Here is a 15,510-nt window from a genome sequence, read left to right as displayed (position 1 = left end):
TCCATCCATGGAAGTGTTGTGAAGATGGAATTCTCTCAGGAAAGGGTGTAACTAGAATGACAGAAAAAAGAAAACACTTCGGAATTCCTGGGAAGTCTGTTATACATCTTGGGTCTGACCATTTGGAGCTCTAATGTACACTGATTCTTCCAGGCCACTGAGTCCTGTTGACTTATTATGGCGGGAATATGATATCTTAACCTGTATGCAGAACTCCCAGTTGCTAGGAGAGTTCTGTTTACATTCCAGGAAATGTGGGTAGATCTTTTCTTGATGCTATGTGACTCAAGGCAAAGTGGGCAATTCTTGTAAGTCTCGAAATCCATCCTGGTAGTGATCGCAACATGACAAATAGACAATGTTCTGCCCCTCATACCCAGGTCATCAAAGGAATATCATCTGATACAGCAAAAGGGCTGCCTCTGCATGAATGTTGAAGTGCCTCAACATTCTTATCTAGGAGACCCCAGCATTACCAACAGGCCCCCCTGCAGCTAGCTCAGGTTGGTACATTGTTGAGGAGCTGGGCAGGAGGTACAGCCATGGAATCCCCTTTTGGTTGTGCGCAGATTTTCAAAAGAATATTGACTGAGCAAGGGAAGGATTTCTGACTGGGGCACCTGATACTCAACCTGTACCACTACATTCCTGCCCCCATGTGGGTTCAAATCCCCACTATGGTTTCTCTAGGAAGCTCACTAGATTGCCTTGGCCAGTCACCAGCACCCAGCTTAACCTAATTCACAGGGCTGTTGTGAAGACAAAGATGGGGAGGACGACATGTGTGCCACCTTGAGCTCCTTGGAAGAAAGGGGGGGGTACAAGTGTAATCAATGAATGAAATGTGTGAAGGAGAAGGAATACCTGCCATGGCTGGAACCTCTGAAGTGCCTGCTTCTCTCCGCCAGCCATCCTCATCGCATTTGATTTGGATGAGTATGCAGCATGTAAGGTCCGTGCCGCAGCCTGGATGGAACTGTAAACACTGTAGGAGTCTTGCGATAGGATCCTTTCAATCACATCCTGGGGCAGGTCCTCCCAGGTCTCTTTTTCTCTGCATCTTTCCCAGATTTTCACAGACAGCACATGACTAGCATATGAACAATCAAATGCTGTCTCTACAAAATGCTTGATAGCAACAGCAAATGATTCAAAATTGTCATACCGTGTCCGTCTGTCTTTCTTGATTAAGAAGGACAAAGAAACTGGGGTGTGCTGGAAATCAACATCCATCTGACGCTGCATGGTGTACATCAAGCTGATGCTGACTTCCTGCAAAGCCGTTGCAATCCAAACTTTCCCTACAGTTTGTTTTGTCATCTGTTCAGCTCTATGCATTATGAATATTACTTTTACTATGATCTGAAAGTCCACTGGACAAACAACTACATTGACCTGGGACTTTATCAAATATGAAACTATGTTCAACGTCTTTCTATGATCCAGCACTGGAATGCTTTCTGAGAAGGCAATGCAAATTCCATTCCTGATCACCACAGGTGTGAAGCTGCTCATGAACCGCACTCCGTTGTCATTGTCTGGAGCCAGGAGACTGATCCAAGTCCATCTGAAATGCAGGAGCAGTTTGACAATCCCCAGATATGGAGGTTCTGGTTTGGGGACCATCCGGTAACGAAAGGGGATCTTGTGTCTATCCTTGGGACCTTGACTGACAAACCCATAACTGACCTAGTAAAGAGAGGAAGAGATTGGGGGTTTTCAAAGGGAGAAGTGAACAACTGCCTCAGCCTCTCGTTGCTTGATACAACTCCTCTCAACTCTCCCCCCCCCCTTCGCTTCGTCTCCACCCAGGACGTGTCAGGCTTGGTGCTCAGCCAGCCCTCCCTGCCTCGCAGCCAACCTCCCCATTACTCTACCCATTGGACGTGGAGACTGGCCCCTTCAGTGTCTGCCAGTGGCAGCTGCTGCGCTGTGCTGCCCTGGGACGCCGGCGGTCTTCGTGGCCAACGCACATGCCACGCACCCTCTTTCCTGCTTGTCATCAGTGGCGGTGCTTGCTTCAGCAGCGCACCCCCCCCTTCGCTGCCTGGCAGTGGTAGCGGCACTTCACGGCCTCCTGGTCGGTGGCGCTTGCTTTGGCATAGGGATGTCAGAGAATTCCGCCAAGGATCCCAGGGAGGCCAAATTCCAGTGAATTCGGTAACCCATAATCCGTGGTGGAGCGAAGTCCCCCACCCCACCACCCTGCAAAATGCGTGCGGAATGGAGCGCTTAGCTGTTGCTGTTCACGGTGCTTTTTTCATCCATGCATCAGCCGTGATAGGCTATGTAAATACTTATGTAGCCTATCATGGCAATATGCAGGAACCCAAATGGCGGCCGCTGTAGCCGCCATTTGTGTCCCTGTCTTTTGGGGTGATAGGCTACATAAATATATATGTAGTCTATCACGGCTAAGCGAAGTGACACAAATATTTACATAGCCAATCACGGAGCACCTCCCCCCCACCCTGGATGTCACCCTTTGAAAATGTAAGTGACTTTCGTACATCCCCACTTTGGCAGTGCACGCGCCCCTCACCTTTTCTGACCAGCCCCGCTGGTCCCGGTGGCGGCAGCAGCCGCACTCTGCCGGCTTCCGAAGGGCCTGCCCTGCCTGCCCTCAGCGCCCTCTTCCACCTGGGCCATTCTCTTTAGGGCCACAGGCACAAAGGTTTGGGATTTCAAAGGGGGAGGGCTCTTGCTGACCAGTGCCCTTTTGGGCTTGCAGACCTCTCAGGCCTCCACTTCGGCCTGCCTTCACCCGGGTTTCAGCTCAACTGCATGAGCTAGGGTGGTGTATTGGTTAGAGCATTGTACTGGGACCTGAGGGTACCCGGTCCTGGTCTCCACTTGCCCATAAGGCTTGATGGCTGAATTTGGGTGGGTCCCTTCTCTCATCTTCCCAGGACATAGTCTGAAGGCACATGAGGCAGCCAGCCTGCTGAAGCTACGCAGGTTTGGTCTGGTCAGTGCTTGAAGGGAATGCTACTTGGGAACCACAAATAGCCACAATTTTGCCACCTTGAGTTTCATGATGGAAGGAAGATGGGATAGAAATGAAATAAGTAAATAAAGTCTTTCTATTTCCTCCCGAGATGTCTCTATCGACAGTGACGCTGGGTCTAGCGTGTCTGGATGACATGGAGGCCCTCCACCTCGTCCTTACGGCCTCACCTTGGCGGCACACCACCGCCGGAGCCAGTCCACTCTCCTGAGGCATCTCTGTCGGCAGCGGTGCAATCAACTTCTTCCGAAGTTGGCGGGGGACCCGAGCACGGCAGCCCTGGATCCAGCGCACCTGGAGGCCATTGGGGCCCACACCTCATATTCGCGGGCTCGCCCGGGTGTCACACCACTGTGGGAGGCGGTCCACCATCCTGCAGTCAGTAGCACTGCAGGTGACATCATCCTGCTTGCTCGCAGGGGACCCGGATGCAGCTGCCCCGGATATGGGTGAGATGACCACACCTCGCTTTACTTGCCCAGGCGGGCACAATTACACAAAGCAGACTCATGTCCACAAAAGTGTTTGCCATAATAAATAGGCTATTTTTTCAGACACACACAATTCTTTGTCCTTCTTACAAAATGGAAGTTGTCCAAAGGAAATTTAATTATGTGAATATTTTATATATATTCCAGGGGGACGGTTGGATGGATGTTGAGAGAGAGATCTTCTGGTCAAGGCATATGCACTCATTCCAAGCTTTTCTTACTTATAAAATTAAAACATTTATACCCCACACTTCAGTAGTACAACTTCCTGGACAAAGTACAAAGTAGGATTTCAGAAATCCTAAAAGTACAACATTTGATCCACCCCAACTTAGTCTAAGTAATGTCCCATTGAAGTCAATGTGGCAAGTTAGCTGTGATTAAAGTGCCTCTGAGAGCAATGGGAGCGTGACTGACTGACTTTGCTTCCATGGCGGGATTCTGATGGGAGGTCCAGAAGATGATGTCTTCACATTGTAACCCTCCCATGCTTCCCCACTTCTGGGAATTTTTCTTTCTAGAAAAATAAACGTTACGGAAAAATCAGTCCAAATTCTTGTAGAATGCCTTTGGAGTGTTACTGCTAGGAGCCTCCATCTGGAAGCACGCTTAGTCTGGATTCAACCCAACGTCAAAACCCGAAAACCCACTCCACTTTTTGTACTGTTTCACACTGTCCTGTGCAGAGGATACAGTGGACAAATGAAATCAGGGTGTATTCTGAGGAATAAGCGAACAACTGTACAACTGTAAATAGGTCAAGCAATAATAGTGTAATGTTATAACAATATGAACACACAATGAACTTCGTGGGTCTAGTGATCTATTTGAAATAGATTGTTGGAACAATATAATTATATGTATGAAAACAATATGAATACAATTGTATATACATTGTAACATGACAGAAGCATCAGTATCACAGCTATATAAATATAAATATTATAAATAGTTCAAAGGATTGCAAAGTCCATCCAAAAAGTGTTGCAGGAATCCGGTGCAATCCTATTTCGCATATGAGTTGCTTCTTTAGGTAAATAATAACTGCAAAGATATTCAGATATTCAGATCTATAGTCATATGTATATGCACACATATGCACACACAGGCACACGTGTGTTTGTGCATGCATATCCACATACGTACACACACAGTTTTGGTTATATTTATATTCACACCTGTTGTCAGTTATTATCCTAATATATACATGTGTTGCCAAAATCTTATCCAAAATTATTTACATGAAAGCAGGGCTGTACTTTATCAGCAAGGAAATTGTTTCAGCTCGAGAGATTTTGTTCCCACACCCAGAGATAACGCCTTTCATACCCACATTGATTTTTTTCCAATTTATACGACAATTAAAATTCAGGGAGTTCATTGGTGAAAGTGAAGAGTTAATATCTTCTCCCCTCCACCGTAGTTCAAGATTTATACCAGCTATCAATGGTCCCTGTATTCAGGTTTTTGAACAGATGGTCCTTGGGAATATAGAGCATATTGAACACAGGCCCAGGAAAGGATGGTATAACATATCAAGGAAGGATCTGAATATTTGAAAGAATCAGCTAAGGATCAGTCTATTGTGACTAAGGATGCAGACCAAGGTGGTGCCATTCTGGTGCTTAATAAGGAAGATTACATGCAAGAAGTTCATAAACAATTACAAGATTCTTCTTGTTATAAATCTATTTCCTATGACCCCACTAAACATATTTCCTCTATCATTACTACTACGGTAATGGAAGCAATGCTTTTCGGGCTGACCTCTAAATTTCTTCAGAACCCGTATCCACATGTTCCTGTTATCTCTATCCTTCCTCAGATACATAACCCTGGTTTTCCACCTCCCAGTCACCCGATTGTCTCAGGTTCTAATTCCATTTTGGAACCTGTATCTCAGTATCTGGATTATTTTCTACATCCTTTGGTCATCAGGATTCCTTCATATTTGGGATACACCAGGGACTTCATGAATAAGTTGGAGGGCATGCAAATTCCTCCAGAGTCTGTCTTGGTAATTATGGATGTTAATTCCTTATATACTAATATTCCACACGAGGAGGCACGTATGATAGTTGAATCTTTTCTTGATACTAGGGATGATCTTTCTCCCCCGCCACATATTTCCTTATGGAATTAGTGGACATCATTCTTGAGAAAAATTATTTCTGATTCTCTCATCAATTTCACTTTCAAGTTAGGGTTGTAGCAATGAGGAGTCCTTTTGCCCCTAGTGTGGCTAATTGATTCTTGGCATCCCTAAAGGACACCGCAATATCTCACGTTAACTTTATTCCTTTTTATAAGTATTTCCTTTTTATAAACGTTATATTGATGAGATTTTTCTGATATTTTTGAAACAAGACATTTTACATCAATTTCTGGCCTGGATCAATACCGTACATCCCACTATAAAGTTTTCATCTCATTTTGATGCTCTGAGTGTTTCATTTTTAGATACAGAGGGATACTGCAGACAAAATCATCTCTACATTAGAAGATTGAGGAAACTGACTGACAGGAATTCTCTTTTGCATTTTGAATCTTTCCACCCTGTGCAACTGTGTAGGAATTTACCATATGGAGAATATTTATGTCTCAAGAGGAACTCCTCACAATATCATGAGTATGTAAATCAAAAAATACTATTTAGGCAACAATTGGTGGATAGGGATTACCCAGGGAATATAATAAGGGATGCTGAAACACGAGTCAATGCAGTCACTAGATCTATTGTAGGTACAACTGTATTCAATTTGTTTACATATGTATAATTATATTGTTCCAACAATCTATTTCAAATAGATGACTAACACCCACCAGGTCCATTGTGTGTTCCTATTGTTCTAAAATTATACTGTTATTAGTAGACCTATTTCCAGTTGTGTGCTTGTTCGCTTATTTCTTACCTGTATTCTCAGGAAGGCAAAACATCTCTCAGACCATATTCAGCTCCTCTGGTGAGTGCTGCCTGTCTCCAGCCTTACATGGTGATGCCCAGTTGAATGCCACCTCCTGGTCTTCCCTGGAGAGACTGCAAAGTGGAAGTAGACCCAGCCTTTATCTTTCACCACCATTCATACCTGGGGGACTTTGTAGATGTCCAGCATGCTTGAAATCCTGTTGGAGATTCCAGGGTCAGACCCTTCAAGGACCGCCAAGAGGTGATTCTGTCTCCCACAGCTGAAGTTCGGAACACTTTGCTCCCCCACAGACAGAAGGTCTACCATGGCCTCATAAGTCATTCTTGCATTGAAATAGTTCTCATAGACATTGTAGCCCAGGGTGATATTGGGCAACAGCCTCCGATTCTCGTTGATTTCACGAATGCCAAACAAGAACGGGAGGATGGACCAGTACTTCATACCCTCTGACCTGCAACAAACAAAGGTGTCATCAGATTTCACCCAAAATTTCATACCTGGATATCCCATTTCTTGCATCATTTATTAAAATGGCTTTTCTAGGAAATAGAAATCTCAACATTTTACTCGTAGAACTAGACACTAATGCAGAATTTCTTCCCAGTGCAGAGTGGAATTAGGGGGTGATGTTTTGGGGGACCATTTCAGAGGGGGGAAAGGTCACACTCCCCTTCCCCACATTCACCCTCCATGCCATATATCTGCATCATTTAAAATGTGGATGTTAGATGCAAAAAAACAGAGACCTTGTCACATTTGGTTTGGGCCTCAGACTATCGCTGACTTAGAGCCAATTCAGCATTGCTTATCGTAGCATGAGGGGTTCTCCAAATGACATGGTGCATAGCCCTTGGCAAGCAATAGGCTCTGAACCACAAAGCAGGGGAAGATGCCCAGTCCAGTGCAGGAGAAGGCCGTGCAGAAGCTTTGAAGAACCATGGCTGAAATCCTAAGCATACTGGGCAGGGAATGAGCCCCATTGGGCACAGTGGGATCAATCCCTGAATAACCATGCCCGCACAACATAACTAGGGAGATACGAAGATAGGCAGCTGCCTTCTACTGAATCATACCCTTGGTCCACCTCAACCAGTATTGTCAACACCGACTGGCAGTGGCTCTCCAGGGTTTCAGGCAGTGGTTTTTCCAGCCTTACCTGGAGATGCCGGGAATCAAACCTAGGGCTTTTGGCATGCTATGCACATGCTCTATTGACTGAGCTATGGCCCCTCCCTCTGTAGATCCAATCTATGCCTTTAGCATAGTCAATGAAGCAGAAATAGACATTTTTCTGGAATTCTCCTGCTTTCTCCATGATCCAGCGAATGTTGGCAATTGGATCTCTAGTTCCTCTGCCTCTTCGAAACCCAGCTTGTACTTCCAGTAGTTCTCGGTTCACATGCTGCTGAAGCTTAGCTTGTAGGATTTTGAGCATAACCTTGCTGGTATGTGAAATGAGCGCAATTGTACGGTAGTTTGAACACTCTTTGGCATTGCCCTTCTTTGGAATTGCAATGTAAACTGACCTTTTCCAGTCTTGTGGCCGCTGTTGAGTGTTCCAAATTTGTTGGCATATTGAGTGCAGCACTTTAACAGCATCATCTTTTAGGATTTAAATAGCTCAACTGGAATACTGTCATCTCCGCTAGCTTTGTTGTTACTATTGCTTCCTAAGGCCCACTTGACTTCACTCTCTAGGATGTCCGGCACTAGTTCTGTGACCGCACTATCATGGCTATCAAGGACATTACTATCATGGCTATCAAGGACATTAAGATCTTTCCTGCATAGTTCTTCTGTGTATTCTTTCCACCTCTTCTTAATCTCATCTGCTTCTGTTAGGTCCCTGCCTTCTTTGTCTTTTATCATGCCCGTCTTTGCACAAAACGTTCCCTTGAGATCTCCGATTTTCTTTAAGAGATCTCTAGTCTTTCCCATTCTATTGTTTACCTCGATTTCTTTGCATTGTTCATTTAAGAAGGCCTTCTTGTCTCTCCTTGCTATTCTGTAGAACTCTGCATTCAGATGGGTATATCTTCCCCTTTCTCCCTTGCTTTTCACTTCCCTTCCTTCCGCAGCTACTTGTCAAGCCTCCTCAGACAGCCACTTGGCTTTCTTGCATTTCTTTTTCTTTGGGATGGATTTCGTTGCTGCCTCCTGAACAATGTTACGGACCTCCGTCCATAGTTCCTCAGGCACTCTGTCTATCAGGTCTAATCCCTGAAATCTATTCCTCACTTCCACTGTATATTCATAAGGGATATGATTTAGGTCATACCTGAATGGGTTAGTGGTTTTCCCTAGGTTTTTCAATTTAAGCTGAAATTTTGCAACAAGAAGCTCATGATCTGAGCCACAGTCAGCTCCAGTTCTTGTTTTTACTGACTGTATGGAGCTTCTCCATCTTTGGCTGCAAAGGACATAATCAATCTGATTTCGATATTGACCATCTGGTGATGTCCATGTGTAGAGTCGCCTCTTGTGCTGTTGGAAAAGAGTGTTTGCTATGATGTGTCCCCTATGATGAAAAGGACATCTTTCTTTGGTGTTAGTTCTAGAAGGTGTTGTAGGTCTTCTTAGAACTGATCAACCTCAGCTTCTTCGGCCTCAGTGGTTGGGGCATAGACTTGAATTACTTGTGCTTCTACCACCTATTGCCTCAGGGGAGGAATACTTAGGCAACCAACAAATGAAAAAGTGGGAACCCGAATGACAGGGAGCAGTCAGATTGCAAACCACAAAAGATGTATAGAAGAAGAGCAGCCAGACAATTCATTTCTCTCCACAGGAAATCTCTGTTCTTCCCAGACACAATTAAACCTGGAAGCTAACTCCTAAAGCAGGCTGTGGAACTCCCTGCCAAGTGAGGATGGGTCGGCTCCCTCTCTACTGTTGTGGCTCCACCAGGCTGACACATTCAACAGGCCTTTGGCATGAGCAGATCTGCTGGGTCGGATGCTGTTTTTATCCTACCATGGTTGTATTTTTAAGTCTATTTAAGTGTATTTGTTTTTGTTCTAATCAAGTTTTTATTTATCCATTATTGACAGCAACCCTGAGTGCCATTTTCTTGGTGGAAACTTGAAGGGCAGATAAAATTAATTAAATAAATCAGATTATGCCCTCTGACATTCATTCATTTGATTTCATAGGAGCCCTTTTTAAAGAGGACAGCTTATCAGAACAGATAGATTCACTGTCCCCTCTACTAAAGACAGACAGCTGGAAAGTATGATTTCAAAACTAGGCATAACATCACTTACAATGACAATCGGGAGGAGGGAGGCTCGAAGAAAACAAATGGTTTAAATTCAGCATTTAGTGTTGATGTGATCCCACTGATCAGGTACTCTCCTGGCCTGTAATAATTAAATGATTCACTCTGATCACTTCTCAGATTGAAAGGGCATTTTGTCTCCAGCATCCCACAGGGAAGGTGGGGCAGCAGGAGAAGCAGCAGCAGCAGCATGCTGGAAACGTCTGCAACAATCTCCTTCTGTGTCTCATCTGCATGCAGGCATGCACCTACGCGCATGGCCTCAGCTCTGAAGACGTCGTTGTAAATATAGGTGCAAATGCAGAAAGAATAACTATGGTTTACACGGAAATACGAAACATCAGACCATAAGTGGAGAGACTGACTAGGTGACCTGTGTGCCTGCTCAGTTTGCTGTCCAGGTCCTGTAGCTAGACAACTTCCAGGCCCCTGTTTCCTCTCTCCCTCTGTGGTTCTTTAATTTTAATCCAGACGTGTAGTGGACAGCTCATCTGAGAGAGAACATCTTCAAATGCAGGGTTGTCCTCTGCTAGCTCTCGACAGTAGACGATTGTCCTCTGTAATGGAAGGCATTTGGCCACCCGAGAAGGGGATGATACATAACCTCACACTGGCACAGTCTCTGCCTTCCCCACATCTCCCCCCAGGCCCTTGGAGGTTCAGGACTATATTTATGCACCAGATTTTCAGGAATCGCATATGAGGAGAACAAGCGTTGCTCTTCACTTTCAGATTCTTGCATTGTTTTCAAAAGTGGCCTTTGGAAATCAAATTCCCTCGAGCTTTGGTGAGCACTACAAGAAATAACTATGATTTTTATAATTATGAGGCAGCAAGAATCACTCCTGCGACTTTGTTGACTCTTTGTGTCTCCATTTGCAGGTGCTCATCTGAAGAATACATGTTTCCATAACTCACCAGTGTAGCTCTATTTCATGGGTCAGTGACCGAGCAGTTCAACCACGTTTGAATGACCTTAGGCACGTAACTGTATTGTTTGTTTTATCTGAAATGCAACCAACCATTTCCAATCTTCTCTCTGCTTGTTCCATGAATAAAGACAGTCAACTGGATATGGACCTTGATTTAGTTCTTTGGCCTATGTTGAGATTGGTCTGACTGACACCTGGACCACTTGGCAGGGAGTATCTTGGTATTCACAGAGTTTAAAGGGGATCAGGAGAAACAGGACCTATCCTTCTCCATAAATACAACCCGTAAGTCAGGATTGCCCTGTGTCCAGGATATGAGAGACGGTGGCAATATTTCACTGACGATGAATGAAGAAACAAATTCTTGAAGTCATAAGGGCCACAACATGTGAACAAAACTGAACAGTGGTAAACTAACTCTTGACAACTCCGTTGGTTCTGCTTGTGCTCCAAGAGGAGGACGAGGAGGAGGACGAGGAGGAGGAGGAATTATCCACATATTCTGTCAGGAGTAATTCTGTATATTTAACACATTTACATAGTATAGATTTTTCAAGGAACTAAAAGACATTCCACAATGCCATCCAAATTTGTACAAAAATATGTAGATTCAGTAGCAAACAGAAATGATCTTAAAGAGAAGGGAAAAAAAAGGTTCTGCCCTATAGTAACACAGGAGAAATATTAGCAAAAGGGGAACTCTCCTCTCATAATGAAAAATAAGGCATTTTTCAGAACAATTTTGGGATCCTTACAATGACCCAAATCCCATTTCTGCTGCAGGCAAAGGAGGACTTTTGAAATACATGTGTGCAGACATTACAGCTGCAAAACATTTTTTCACAATTAATTGTGGAAGAAGGGCTGCAAGAACCCCTCAATTTCACTGGGAAAGTTTTAATATTAGAGCAGGTTTCAGTGGCCCAGTGACACCAGGAATCCAGGAACGTCAATTCATACTAGGCCCCTGCATTTGGTTTGGATGAATCCAGAGCCAACTCATGCTGCTTTGGATGTATCTGGGGCTCTCTCAAAGGGAGGCAAGTGCCCTCTGAGGCATCCCAAATCTCATTGGCCCCATTCCAGTAACTGGGGGAGCCTCAGAGTTCCAAGAAAACTCTCACAGACACAGATCATCTCTTTGAATGAATGAATTCATTTTCGTATGGTCACAGACCAGAAAAATCAGTATAAAACGTATAAAACACAGTTAAAACTAGCAAAATCCAATTGACGAGGTTCCTTTTTCCAAGCAAATAACATCATTTTTTCCCTCGTTTCCATTCAGAGCAGAAAACAACCTGGCAACCTTTAAAGTGACCCAAGAAGACACATCCCTTAACCAAATGGATACCGAAGTGGTGGAGGTATTTTCTGGGAAGGCTCTCAATCGTGGGGAAATTAGCTTTTCCCTGAATCCCCTATAGAGGTCACAGCGTAAGACAACATGTTCAACCGATTCTGTTACTCCAGCACCACGGAAACACTAACTGGGATCTTACTAAATCATCCATTTAATAGTGTCGATGGCAGCACTATTAAAATGGGCAAGAGTATATGTGCTCCTATACTTTGGAATGGTTAATGTATACAGGTATGGGCCTGCAGTCATTCCGTTATTATTTACAGAGTACAGAGTAATGGAGAGTAGTTTTTCTTCGCAACTGTTCTCACATATTGTGGATCTAAATCTGCTAGTCTTTGAACAAGAGGAAAGTGGGCCTTCTCAAGCCCATAAGTGCCCACGACTTCTGCAGAGGTGCCTGGCCAACGTAATCTCTTCTCATCGCTCTAATTGCAGCACATACCATAAGACTCAGAAAGCACCAAGGAGAGACAGCTAACAGGAACTGCCAAAAAGGTAAACATCTGTGCCGCGGAAAGGCCTCAATCCAGACCTTGCATTCAACTAGGGCTGTGAGGACTCTCCGCTGCTCAGTTCTCCTCCCCTTCATCGAAGCACGCGAGTGATCGGCTATTACTGTCACTCATCCCTTGAACCGTTTGCAGCTTCTGCAATGCTTTTTAAAAATTTATTTATTTGGGACCCCAATGAGCAAAAAGAGTCAATTTCACACAGAAAGCTTCGTGTTTGCACACTTTAAATCCATGAAATGCGCACTTTCAACTACATCTGCGGAACATTTCAATTCAGTATTGCTCAATCATCCTTTTGCATTCGTGATTATTTTGGGGAGGAGGGAACATGAGGAGTGCTGAGTGGTTTTTCCTGCCATGTGCTAATTTATCCTGCCCTTCTGACACAGACTCCCCCGCCCATCCTCCCAGCAAAAAGAAGAACCTGGAAGTGTCCCGTCACATATGATTCGGACCATTTTTCTTTCTGCAAGCCTGAAAGATTCCTATTAGCATGATGACTCTTGCTTTGTTTTCTAATCCTAGTCACTTGGGTCTTTTGTTGTCTAAGTACATGCACAGTTATATCCTGGGGTTTAGCCTCGGCATGCATTCTGTCTAGGGATGGCGGAGAATTCCGCCACGGATTTCAGTGAGGCCGAATGCGCTGGCATTCGGCCCCCCAAAAACCGTGGCGGAATGGCCTGCCACCCCCCCCACGCCCCTGCAGATCCCCCTGGGATGAAGCTTACCTGGGCCGGATGTTCCGGATGGCGGCAGCTCCAGTGGCGGCTTCGGTGGCGGCAGTGGCAGTGGCTGGTCTTCCGACCGGCTGCCGCCAGCACCATTTACAGTCCGGTCTGGTATTTTTACATTGATGTGATAGGCTACGTAAAGACTTACGTAGCCAATCACATCTGGGTAGGTAAAAAAAAAAGTACACAAATGTACATTTGAGTTCCTTATTTTTCACCATCTTAGTCTATGCTATTTGCGATCCCCTATCTATCTATCTATCTATCTATCTATCTATCTATCTATCATCTGTCTATCTATCTATCTATCTATCTATCTATCTATTCCATTTCATTTCTATACCACCCAATAGCCGAAGCTCTCTGGGTGGTTCACAAAAATTAAAACCAAAGAGCACACAATAAAACAATTTAAAATATATAGAACATTAAAGCCACAATATATCAATGCTACCACAATGAAACTCAGCAGCAGTGCAGAAGTTTAAAATACAGATTTAAAACAGCAAAGCTAAAAGTTCAGAAAGCTAAAATGCTAAAATGCCTGGGAGAATAAAAAGGTCTTCACCTGGTGCCGAAAGGAGTACAATGTAGGTGCCAGGCGAACCTCGCTAGGAAGCTCATTCCACAGCCGGGGTGCCACAGAAGAAAAAGCCCTCCTCCTAGTAGCCGCCCACCTCACTTCCTTTGGCAGGGGCTCACAGAGGAGGGCTGCTGACGATGATCTTAAGGTCCGGGCAGGCACATATGGGAGGAGGCGATCCTTCAGGTAACCTGGCCCCAAGCCATTAAGGGCTTTAAATGTTAACACCAGCACTATGAATCAGGCCCGGAAATGGACTGGCAGCCAGTGCAGCTGGAAAAGTACTGGCGTAATATGAGCTCGCAGGCCAGTCCCTGTTAACAATCTTGCTGCCCTATTTTGGACCAGCTGAAGTTTCCAGACCGTTTTCAAAGGCAGCCCCACGTATAACGCACTGCAGTAATCCAGACGAGAAGTTCTCAGAGCATGGATAACTGTAGCTAGGCTACCTCTGTCCAGATAAGGGTGTAGTTGGTATATCAGCCTAAGCTGATAAAAAGTTCTCCGTGCCACTGAGTTCACCGGTGCCTCAAGTGACAGTTCTGAATCCAAGAGCACTCCCAAACTATGAACCTGATCCTTTAGGGGGAGTGCAACCCCCTCCAGAACAGGTTGAATATCACCTAGCCGGGCAGACACACCACCCGCTAACAGTACCTCCGTCTTGTCTGGATTGAGTTTCAATTTATTGGCCCTCATCCAGTCCATTACCGTGCCCAGGCCCTGATTCAGAACAGCCACTGCCTCACCTGGATTTGATGAGAAAGAGAGGTAGAGCTGGGTGTCATCCGCATATCGATGGCACCTCAGCCCACACCTCCGGATAACCTCCCCCAGCCTTTTCATGTAGATGTTAAACAGCATAGGGGATAAAATAGAGCCCTGTGGAACCCCATGGCACAATTGCCATGGCACAGAGCAATAATCCCCCAGCACCACCTTCTAGAATCGGCCATCCAAGTAGGAGCGGAACCACTGTAGTACAGTGCCTCCAACTCCCAACCCAGACAACCTATCCGGAAGGATACCATGGTTGATGGTATCGAAAGCCACTGAGTGGTCCAGAAGAATCAACAGGGTTGCACTCCCCCTGTCCCTGTCCCGGCAGAGGTCATCCCAAGGGGGGGCCAAGGCAGTTTCTGCTCCAAAACCAGGCCTGAAGCCCAATTGAAATGGATCTAGATAATCCGTTTAATTCAACAGTGCCTGGAGCTGTCCTACAACCACTCGCTCAAGCACCTTGCCCAGGAAGGGGATGTTGGCCACTGGCCTATAATCTAGGGATGTATGAAACTCACTTACCTTTTCGCAGCTTGGCTTCGCGGTGGGGGGGAGGCGTCCCGCCTCGCCCGGCTGAAATTCAGGCCGGGGGGGAGGCACCCCGCCTCGCCCAGCCGAAATTCAGGCCGGGGAGAAGCGTCCCGTCTCCCCAGCCACGAAACAAAAAGTGAAAAAAAACAACAACCCATGATAGGCTATGTAACGATTTACGTAGCCTATCACAGCTAGATTTACAAAGTCAGCTGTGAAAGGCTACGTAAATCGTCACGTAGCCTATCACGGGTGACTTTGGGGGGAAAAAAAGCGCATACGCAAATGGCGGTGGCCCATGGGCGCCGCCATTTGCGTTCCTTATTTTGGCACGTCTAGTCTACGTAAAGATTTACGTAGACTACGGCGA

At 45.3% G+C, this 15,510-nt stretch overlaps 1 protein-coding gene across 1 annotated transcript; it reads right to left on the bottom strand.

Moving 5' to 3' along the window:
* Window positions 1-3,534: 3,534 nt before the first annotated feature.
* On the bottom strand, window positions 3,535-15,277 carry LOC146355477 (vomeronasal type-2 receptor 26-like). Its single transcript, XM_084832561.1, has 3 exons — window positions 15,132-15,277; window positions 6,585-6,876; window positions 3,535-4,015 (listed from the first exon to the last, which is right to left on the bottom strand). The coding sequence occupies exons 2-3, from the start codon at window positions 6,864-6,866 to the stop codon at window positions 3,968-3,970; spliced, it is 330 nt and encodes a 109-aa protein (XP_084688687.1). The 5' UTR covers window positions 6,867-6,876; window positions 15,132-15,277; the 3' UTR covers window positions 3,535-3,967.
* Window positions 15,278-15,510: the final 233 nt, after the last annotated feature.

Source organism: Heloderma suspectum, chromosome 2 (genome assembly GCF_057233095.1).
Source record: "Heloderma suspectum isolate Gila_16-S chromosome 2, 16-S_ref, whole genome shotgun sequence".
Classification (NCBI taxonomy): domain Eukaryota; kingdom Metazoa; phylum Chordata; class Lepidosauria; order Squamata; family Helodermatidae; genus Heloderma; species Heloderma suspectum.
This window is presented reverse-complemented; position numbering and strand designations above follow the sequence as displayed.